Source organism: Alexandromys fortis, unplaced genomic scaffold, assembly GCF_014885135.2.
Source record: "Alexandromys fortis isolate MF-2015 unplaced genomic scaffold, M_Fortis_MF-2015_v1.1 scaffold_122, whole genome shotgun sequence".
Lineage (NCBI taxonomy): Eukaryota > Metazoa > Chordata > Mammalia > Rodentia > Cricetidae > Alexandromys > Alexandromys fortis.
In genome coordinates this window covers 5323089-5333951 of record NW_026068004.1, presented here as the reverse complement: position 1 = coordinate 5333951, position 10863 = coordinate 5323089, and the positions used below count along the sequence as shown (strand labels likewise).

Sequence of the window (10863 nt, the reverse complement as noted above, 5' to 3'; positions counted from 1 at the left end):
GATTTTCGAGACAGGGTTTCTCCAAAGCTTTTGGAGCCTGTCCTGGAACTAGCTCTTGTAGACCAGGCTGGCCTCAAACTCACAGAGATCCGCCTGCCTCTGCCTCCCTAGTGCTGGGATTAAAGGCGTGCGCCACCACTGCCCGGCCTACTTAGCACCACCGCCCGGCTCCCTGGCTTCAAATTTAAAAAGTAAAAACCAAGGATATAGCGTGGTGATAGAGTACTTGCCTACCTTGTCCAATGCCCTCAGTTCAATACCAGTATTGAAATACATAAAAAAAAAGAAAAGAAAAAGCTTATAACCACATCTCAAAATTCCAATAATGCCAGACAGGTGTGGTGGTGATGTCTATAATCCCAGCATTCAGAAGACTGATGCAGTGGGGCTGGAGAGATGGCTCAGAGGTTAAGAGCATTGCCTGCTCTTCTAAAGGTCCTGAGTTCAATTCCCAGCAACTACATGGTGGCTCACGACCATCTGTAATGGAGTCTGGTGCTCTCTTCTGGCCTGCAGGCATACAGACAGAATATTGTATACATAATAAATAAATATTTTTTTTTTAAAAAAGAAGACTGAGTCAGGAGAATTACCTCAAGTTCAAACCCTACAAGTTCTAGACCAAGCTGGACTACGTAGTAAGATCACACCTCCCAGCTGGGCGGTGGCGCATGCCTTTAATCCCAGCACTTGGGAGGCGGAGGCAGAGGCAGGCAGATCTCTGTGAGTTCGAGACCAGCCTGGTCTACAAGAGCTAGTTCCAGGACAGGCTCCAAACCACAGAGAAACCTTGTCTCGAAAAAACAAAAAACAAAAAATAAATAAAATAAAAAAAAAATAAACAAAAAACAAAGCCTGTGTCTCCTCCTGCTCAAGTCAGGGTCTCTCATAGCTTAGGCTGGCTTCAAATTTATAACCAAAGATGACCTTGGACATCCGATCTTCCTGCCTTCAATTCCTCGAGGGCTGTGATTACAGATGTGCTACCCATCCTGCTCCAATTGCTGTGACAGAACACCGTGACCAAGGCAACTTCTAAAAGAAAGTATTTAATTTGGGGCTCACATTCCCAGAGAGTTCACATCCACAAGGGTGGCAGAGGGAGCACTCTGGGAATGGTGTGAACTTTTGATACCTCAATGCCCAGCCCGAGTGACACATACATCTCCTCTGGCAAGGCTACACCTCCTAGTCATTCCAAGAGTTCCTCCATCTGAGCACCAAACACTCAAACTCACGAGCCTGTGGGGGCCACTCTCATTCAGATCATGGGGGGGGGGATAGAGTATGGGGGTGGGGAGACTTGACAAAACAATTCAGTCAAAAAAAATTTCCATTGCTGCCTGCTCTTCCAAAGGTCCTGAGTTCAATTCCCGGCAACCACTTGGTGGCTCACAAACATCTGTAATGAGGTCTGGTGCCCTCTTCTGGCCTGCAGACATACACACAGACAGAACATTGTATACATAATAAAATAAATATTTTTTTTAAAAAAATTCCAAACTTTAAGACAAGAAATCTTCATATTAAAATTTATTAAACCTCAGACAGAGTAAAAACAGTAAAACCATACAAAACCAATCACTGTATTGCTTAGCGAGGGATCCATATGTGATAAAGGCAACACCAGCTTTACCAAGACCCAAGAGTGGTTACATCTCTGGAGGATAAAAGGAGACTCTATACATAAATGAATTCTTTGACTCAAGTGACTAAAAAGGGCAAATGTGTATTCTTTCAATTGCACCATAGATACAAGCTTTCCACTGCAGGTGTAGTTTGGTGTAGTGTGCTTGGCTAGCATTCCTGAAGCCCTGGTCTCCCCCCCAGCACCACACCCTTGTCATTGGCACACACCTATAATCCTGGCACTTGGAGAAAGAATACATCCATCTCCTGAGTGTTGCATTTCCAGGCACCTACCACCACTCCAGGCTAACACACCTGCTTCTAACAGTAGCTGCTCCTTAACAGTCAAGGTGACCGTGCCTAACTCTTCAGTGCTCAGGACGCTCAACCAAGGATGTCCGGTGAGGCATGGCTAAGCCTCTATGATTAAGGTCTGGCTCAGACCTGAGGCCTGTTCTTCCTGGTACATCCTTCCTCTGTGCCCGCACCCATTTGTTGTGTTGTGGAGGCTTCTGAATTGGTGAGCCCAACATGGTCCCTTAAGTGTTAAGATGGAGTCACCTTTCTGTAGCCAACACCTGGCATAGGACTGGGCCTGGGTCTATCGAACACCTATGGCAGGTGCCAGCTCTTAGGGAAGAAACCCACATTGAGGGCAGGGATATTTGGGGTTCTGGCTCTGCCACTGGGTGGCTTAGCCAAGCTCCTTAACCTTTTTAACTTTAAACCTTTATTGAGCTCCTACAAGGAGGATGACTTAAGGCCTAGCTCCTTTCTGTTAGCTTAATGTTCAGTAAAATGGCCGACTGAATCCAGAAGACAGCCAGGGTGAGCTACCAGACACTTATTGTCCCTCAGAACCAGAGGGGACGGGAGGGGAGACAGCCTGAAACTGGGTGGGCGCTCACACCTGCAACTCAGCCTGGGCGCCACAGTGAAACCCTTTTTCAAAAGCAAAACCAAACAAAAGCCAACAAGAAAGGTGCTTCCTGCCAAGACTGACAACCTGAATTCAATCCCAGAGCCACACACGCTAGGAGATCACTGGCTCCCCAAAGTTGTCTCTGACCTGCACACGAGTGCACACAATAAATATACTTTTTAAAAAATACATAAATGACCTGCAACCTGATACCTGGGCCAGGTAGAGAGGACGTTATGGTGGGATTTGTCCTGAGCCCTCCCATTCCCCACACCAGTTTATAAACAGCATATACACTGTGTTTATTGGGGACATTCAACACCAAGGTTAGGAGGGAGAGCAAGTGGAAGGGAAGGAATGGACAGTGGCCCCAAGCAGCATACACTTCCGTGATGGGCACTGCTTCATGGTCAACCTTGAAGGGCGTGTCTGCAGGGTGCTCGGGAGGTCTCCCCAGACTGCTGTTGGGGACAAGCAATACTTGCAACAATTTGTGGGGATAGAGAGAATCACTATCTGTCTCTCTCAAATCTCCTCTTTCCTGGAGTTTACCCCCATGACTATCAGTGTCCTTGAGACTGATTTTGGCTTAGTTTTGGTGGCCCCATGGAATGCCAGATGTGTGTCCTGTAGTGAAGCATTCCGGTTGAGACCTGGGAAGAGAAACTCTGGGCACATGGATGGTGAAGGCCAGAGGGAGCCTGATGCGGTGCATAGAACGTTTTCAGTACCTTCTAATACTAAGATGTCTTTCCCATGGTCCGGCCCTGGGCACTGTGGAAGACCCAGGGAGAGAACATGGCTTCACGGAATAGGCAGGCATGAGAGTGTTCCCTGCTGTTGACGGACAGGAGAAACTAAGTCCAGTCCATGGCTCCATCTTCTCATCTGGATAAATAGCAGAAGTCACTAATTCCTGAGAGGCACCATATTTTTGAGGAATCCACGCTGGTGTCAAGAGCTTCACGTGAGCCTCCTCACCACTTCCTGTCTCCATCTGAACTTTCACCTGCCCCAGAAATGACCCAGTCTGGGGCAGTAGGGTCTTGGTTTAGAGAATCCAGGAAAAGGAGCTAAAGCCCCTGACCAGGAGCAGGAGGACCGCCCATCTGTCCGTCCTCCTGTTTGCTGTTGGCCTGAGGCATCGGGAAGTCTGGCACGCGCTGATGAGTTTTTTGGTGTTGCTTGAGATGGTCGGATCTCATGAACTGCCGGCCACACTCCAAGCATTTATGTGGCCGGTCTCTGGTGTGGATCCGTCTATGTCGTTTGAGCTCATCAGAGCGGAAGAAAGACCACGTGCAGCCTTCCCAGTCACACACGTAGGGCTTCTCACCTAGGGAGGCACGAGGGAAAGTTAAACCGAGCAGAAAAAACCACAGTGGGAAGAAAGAGATCTAGTTCTGGGGCAAGTGGATTTAAAGTAGAGAGATCAAAAGGGAAGAGGAAGGAACCAGTGGGAGGCAGGACCACCAGATGGAATGGGGAGCTAGTGGGACCAGAGGGCTTGATTCCAAGCTTGGAAGAGAAAGGGCCAATCCCAATAAATCAGTGGTCCTGCATAAATCAAAAAAAAAAAAAAAAAAAAAAAAAAAGAAAAGAAAGATGGCCAGACAATTAATTGGCTCAGTTGTTGCATTTTTTGCACTTGCAGGATCCAGGTTCAATTCCCAGCACCTATATCTGTTCACAACCATCTGCTTAACTCTAGTTCTGAGGGATTCAAGCTTCTTCTGACCTCCATTGGAGGGACCAGGTATGCACGCAGTTTGCAGACATTCATGAAGGCAAAATACTCATTCACATAATAAAAATCAAAAACATTTTTTGAAAGAGCAAAGATCCCTGCATCCCTTTCTCCACCCAACACCTCACTCACCTGTGTGTTTACGCTCATGACCCACGAGGTGAGAACGCTTGGTGTAAGCTTTCCCGCAGTTATCATACGGGCAGACATGAGGCCTTGAAGGTGGAGATGGCCTCCCAGATGCCTCTGCTGAAGTACTGGGGCTCTCTGAACCCTGTGGACTAGGTGTGGGCTGCTCAGATACGAAAGGTCCTTCCTGGAAACTTGACTGTGTCACAAGCGAGTCCTGGGAATCTAAAGTCAGCAATGGCTGAAGCTTAGCTGGGGGCATCCCAAGATTGTAGGGATTTAAGTGCAGCATCCGATCCATCGAGGGAGGCATGGCACAGGCCCCGCTGGGAGCCATGCCTTGGACCAACAACATTCCATTGCTTAAAGAGCCTGTGGTAGCAGGTACTGTTGAGGGGACAGGATAAGGCATCAGTGGGACATTGCTGCAGGCCATTACTGGGACGCCGCTGGAAGCTGAGCCTAGCAGGCCACTGTGAGGCATCATGTTCACTCCCACCAGAGTACCTGGACTCCCTAAGGCCATCATTCTGCCGGGTTGGTGGATAGATGGCGGCTGATGATACATCTGGGAAGGTGTAGGAGGCAGCGGGGAGGAGTACCTCACACCATGCTCAGGTAGGGACAGAATGACCTGTGACCCCCCTTCACCCTCACTCTGCCTGGACTCCTCAGCGGATAACACATACGGCCTTGACATATTGGATGCGTGTTGAGTGGCGGCTGGAGTGGGTGGCTGATGAACTCCACCGTTCCCAGAAGGCACTGGCAGATGCAGCATTGGTGTCGGCGTCTCGTTTTCCTATAAGAAAGAGACAAGTGAACCAAAGTCCGCTTTGCTCTACTCCTCGGCTCCACACACCTCTCCTCCACACCCCTAAGCAGAGGCATGAAAGGACCATGGCTTATGTCCACCTCAGGCTGGCTGGAACTCGCTGTGCAACCGAGGCTGTCGCCTACTTCTATCATTCCCTCTGCCTCGTTCTATTGCTAAGTGTTAGGTTTAGACATGAGCTGCTACGCCTGACTTACAGATGCTATATTCATCAAGGGACCTATTTGGTTTGGATGCTGTGGCCCTTGTGATATTTGAATCCACCTGGGATAGCTCACCATTTTATTGGAATTCTGTCTGGTCAAATCTCCAGTGACAACAGGGATGTCAAGGGTCAGTTCTCAGCTCTTCTGAACTCCAGAATGGGCACAAGATTAAGACCTGAGCTGGGTAAGCTGTGCCAGTGAATGAAGCTTTGGCACAAACTGAATTCCAATCCACAGATCCCATGGAAAGTCAGGCTCAATAACAAATGCATCTAGAATCCCAATGATTAAAAAAAAAAGCCTAAAAACTAGGCCAGGAGGTGGTGACTCCCGCCTTTAATCCCATCACTCGGGAGGCAGAAGCAGGTGGATCTCTGTGGGTTCTAGGTCAGTCTGGTCTATAAGAGCTAGTTCCAGGACTGGCTCCAAAGCTAGAGAGAAACCCTGTCTCAAACAAACAAACAAAAACCCCTAAAAACTATATATGAAAAACCTTTCTTCCTGCATGTGGGTTCCAGAAATTGAACCCGGATCAGACTTGTCAGCACTCACCTTTACCTGCTGAGCTACCCCAGACCTTTATAGCTCAGCAAATACTGGCTGTGTCTAATGGTTAAGCACTGTTTTATTAATGGTGCACAGAATGAGTCATTTTTATGCATGTGAAGCTTTTGGTTTTGATGATTCAAAATACTAATGACTCAATACCTTCCTTCCTTCCTTCCTTCCTTCCTTCCTTCCTTCCTTCCTTCCTTCCTTCTTTCCTTCCTTTCTTCTTTTCTGTAGTTTTGGGACCTGTCCTGGAACTAGCTCTTGTAGACCAGACTGACTTCAAACTCAGAAATCCACCTGCCTCTGCCTTCTGAGTGCTGGGATTAAAGGCATGTGCACCACTGCCTGGTGACTCAATACATTTAAAATTAAACTGCAAATCACTAGATTAGGGACTTCAGGACTTCAGAATGCTAATGTGGCTATTAGTCACCTGTGTTACATTAGAAATTTTAAAAGCATTCCATTGTTGGCTCAAAAAACTGAGATCTAGACTAGAAATATAAAAATAAATATATAAAACTATATATAAATATATATAGTAAATATATATATAACTATATACCAACTATATACAGAAGCTACATGGAATCTAGGTTGACACCAATTTCCGTGAGAACCACAAGGAAAATAGTTACAGATTAGACCCAAAAGGAATTGGTGAGCTGGATGTGTTGACACATAGGTGGCAGAGGCAGGCGGATCTCTGTCTGCATAGTGAGTTCCAGGATAGTAAGTCAAGTGGTGGTGGCGCAGGCCTTTAAACTCAGCACTCAGGAGGCTGAGGCAGGCGGATCTCTGAGTTCGAGGCCAGCCTGGTCTACAGAGCGAGTTTCAAAACAGTCGAAGATACACAGAACCCATCTTTGAGCCGCCCCCCCCCCAAAAAAATTTAACTCAGGCCATAATCAATGGAGTCTGACAAATTGCTCCGATAAACGTTTTTCCTCTCCACCCTTCTGCAGTACACAACCCCCCCCCCACACACACACACACAAAGCTGAGCCGAACCCTCCCGCCTTCACCACCCAACCCAGGCTCTAATGCTTGATTGAAAACATACTTTAATGACTAACCAAGCCTCCTTTTTGCTTCGGTCCTCTTCCTTCCAACCTTCATTCGGTTCTCCACCACCACCCTGCAACACCCTAGGGTAGACCACAGACTCACCTTGGGAGGCTGGTGCGCAGCCAGCCACTCATCTTCCCGCTCCATGTCGGCCTGGGCGCAACTTTGGACCAGAGGTGTGCCTAGCAAGACTGGTGCCGTCACAGGGAAGTGTCCTAACACCACTACGCCACAATCCCAGCGGCCGGTGGACCTTCTAAAAGCCTCCAAGGCTGGGCGGAGCCAAGGCCACACCCACCCAGGACCCTCCCACCTAGCGCTCAGCCAATCACACAACTCCTTAGCAGGCCTGACGCCTGCAAGGGGGACAGGGTCCCTGATAGGAAAACCTCTGACCTTTACTCATTTTCCCTCCCCTTTGGTTTTGCTTTTTTGTTTTTGTTTTGTTTTGTTTGTTTTTGTGGCTTTTGGAGAGAGGGTTTCTCTGTAGCTTTGGAGCCTGTCCTGGAACTAGCTCTTGTAGACCAGGCTGGCCTCGAACTCACAGAGATCCGCCTGCCTCTGCCTCCCAAGTGCTGAGATTAAAGGCGTGTGCCACCACCGCCAGGCTAAAAAATAATTTTTAAGGAGAAATAAACCAGGCAGACCAATCTCCGAGTTCAAGGCTATCCTGGTCTATATATTGAGTTCCTGAATGGCGAGGGCTACAACTTTGAGACTCTGTCTGAAAAATAAGTTAGCAATAGACTTTTGAATCTGGCATAGTGGTACACACCTGTAAACCCAGTGTTTGGGAGGCAAAGACAGGAGGATCCTGAGTGTGGGGACAGTCTGGGCTACATAGTAAGACTCTGTCCCTCCAAAAATAAGCAAACCCAAGGCAAGTTACAGAATAAAATTTAGCTGTTTCCACTGGACTTATGACAGATTGGATCAAAACAAAAAGGAGTGTGTGGGAGTGGTGTGTGTGTGTGTGTGTGTGTGTGTGTGTGTGTACGCTCTTGGTCAGTATGAGACATTCTAATATAACAGCTGAACCAGTTAGTGTAGTGCTCCACTGGGTTGATGGTGGGAACAAGCATTTCCCCGAGTCCCGGAAGGTGACTGAAGCCTCTCCCTTTGTCGGGAATGCTATCAGAAAGGCTTATAGGGCTTAGAGACATCTGCAGGATGCTCTAAGATTGTCTATGCAGCATCCAGTCGAGAATTCCAGAGAGGGTGGTTTGGTTAGAAGCCTAGAAAGCCGATCTGGGTGGAAAGGTAGATTTCAGCCGGGTGGTGGTGGCGCATGCCTTTAATCCCAGCACTCGGGAGGCTGAGGCAGATGGATCTCTGTGGGTTCGAGGCCAACCTGGTCTACAAGAGCTAGTTCCAGGACAGGCTCCAAAGCCACAGAGAAACCCTGTCTTAAAAAAAAAAAAAAAAAGGTAGATTTCAGACTCGACGCCTCAAGGGTAAGAGATCACAGGGGATTAGAATGCGGAGGGAGAGGGCTCAGGACATACCCAGGACTGGGTTGTGATCAATGAGCCAGGACTGGGTTGTGATCAATGAGATGACCCAATAAGCAGACAGGAAATGTAAAGTCAAGTTTTCCTTACTAGCCCTGCTCAGGTTTGTGTTTGTTTGTTTTTGTAGCTGGGCTTTTTTTTTTTTTTTTTTTTTTTTTGAGTTAGGGTTTCTCTGTGTAGCTCTGGCTGTTCTGGAGCTTGCTAGTCTATAGTACAGGCTGGCCTTGAAATTGACGATCTGCTTGTTTCACTACCAAGTGCTGGGATTAAAGGTGTGAGCCACCATTACCCACCCTGTTGCTTTGCTTTGTTTTGTTTTAATGAGACAGGGTTTCTCTGTGCAGTTTTGGCTGTTCTAGAACTTAGACCAAGCCGGCCTCGAACTCACAGACATCTGCCTGCCTCTGCCCCCTGAGTGCTGGGATTAAAGGCGTGTCCCACCACCACCCGGCTCTGTTTTCTTTTAATGAGACAGGGTTTCTCTGTGCAGCTTTGGCTATTCTGGAACTCTACTCTGTAGACCAAGCCAGCCTCGAACTCACAGAGATCTGCCTGAGTCTGCCCGCCCCCCCCCCCCCCCCCCCCAGTGCTGGGATTAAAGGCGTGCGCCACCCCTGCCAGTCCCACCCTGATTCAGATCAATGGATTTAATCCTCAGCTCTATGAAGAAAAAAATGCTAAATGCATAAACTCAAAGAACAGAAATTGCAAAAGAGTTCAGGTCATTTATGAAAAGTAATTTATTTATTTATTTGTTTATTTTTGTTTTGTTGCCATTTTTTTTTTTTTTGAGACAAGGTCTTACCATATAGTCCTGGCTGTCCTAGAACTCATTCTGTATACTGGCCTTAAAATCACAGAGTTCTGCCTGCCTCTGTCTCCTGAGTTCTGGGACTAAAGGCCTGCACCACCATCTTGGCCTATGAAAAGTTTTAAACCATGCAAAGGAATACTAGATTTTTATGGATGTATACAACAGATTTACTAAAGATATAAATTCACTCATGGGAGTGACAAGTGGTCCATTTAAGATGGCAATAAAAAATATTGAAAATATGTTCACTTAAATAAAGTATGATTTTAACAATTTTGTTTGTTTTTTTTTCTCTGTGTAACCCTGGAACTCACTCTGTAGACTAGGACTTCATAGATCTCCCTGCCTCTGCCTCCTGAGGGCTGAGATCAAAGGTGTGCACCAACAGGCTATAACAATTTTTTTTTTACACAAACACACACCCACACATATACACACACCCCAATTCAGAGTCTCACTATGTAACCCAAGGCTGGCCTTAAACACAAAGATCCTCCTGGGGCATGGACCACCGTGCGTGGTTTGAATTATTTGTCTGATCAAATTACTTAAACCTTGTTTTTGTTGTTGCTGTTGTTAATGTTGTTTCAAAGGCTTAAGCCTTCTGTTTATGCCCCTCGGGAAGAAGGAAAGCCTTTGTGTTCCAGGCCGTCTGAGACTCTGTCTCACTGATTAGGGAGAGAACTGAGAAACTACAGCCTGGGGATAAATAAACTTTAAATCTTACTGTGGACACCTGAAATATTCTGTCTTCCTAGAGTGTTAAAATCAAGGCCCTTTGTTTTCCTTGATTTATGGGGACTACAGAGCATTTACATAAATCCAATTTTGCCCTAAACAAAACAAAGAAGCTAAATTTCTAATGCTTTAAATGGGATAAACAAAAGAAAACAAAAGCACTTTTTTGTAGAAAACGTTAGTAAGAAATGATTTTTGAGCCAGGGCTGCAGAGGCAAGTGGATCTCTGAGTTAGAGACCAGTCTGGTCTACAGATCTAATTCTGGCACAGCCAGGAATAGACAGAAAAACCAAACAACAACAACAATAAAAAAGTGGTTTGGGCTGGGCGGTGGTGGCGTACACCTTTAATCCCAGCACTTGGGAGGCAGAGGCAGGCAGAGCTCTGTGAGTTCGAGGCCAGCCTGGTCTACAAGAGCTAGTTCCAGGACAACCAGGGCTACACAGAGAAACCCTGTCTAGAAAAACAATAACAACAAAATTTATTAACTGTTCCTGTGGCCCGAGTGTCCCTGCCCACCATTCCTGCACACACTAAATAACCAATCAATTCATTATTTTCCAAAAAGAAAGAGGCAAAGTGTAAAGAGTGTGTGCAGTGTGGTGGCGCTTGTGTAAGACAGGAAGCAAAAGGCCTGTGCCTGCCCAATGTGGACAGCCGAAGAGGGAGCAGAAGGTGGTGCCCCTGAGGGACCACACTGCGGGAGGATGG

At 47.0% G+C, this 10863-nt stretch overlaps 1 protein-coding gene across 4 annotated transcripts in view; it reads right to left on the bottom strand.

The window, feature by feature from the left end:
• Positions 1–1520: 1520 nt before the first annotated feature.
• LOC126513159 (Krueppel-like factor 17) overlaps positions 1521–10863 on the bottom strand; it is a 60314-nt gene continuing 50971 nt past the window's right edge. For 3 of the 4 annotated variants that reach the window (XM_050161368.1, XM_050161366.1, XM_050161367.1), the window contains 2 exons: positions 4431–5229; positions 1521–3887 (listed from right to left, as the gene is read on the bottom strand). In XM_050161368.1, coding sequence (XP_050017325.1) covers positions 3625–3887; positions 4431–5208 — 1041 coding nt within the window. In that variant the 5' untranslated portion in view covers positions 5209–5229 and the 3' untranslated portion in view covers positions 1521–3624. Of the gene's footprint in view, positions 3888–4430; positions 5734–10863 lie in introns of those variants that run through there. The other variant, XM_050161369.1, reaches the window with a different exon arrangement.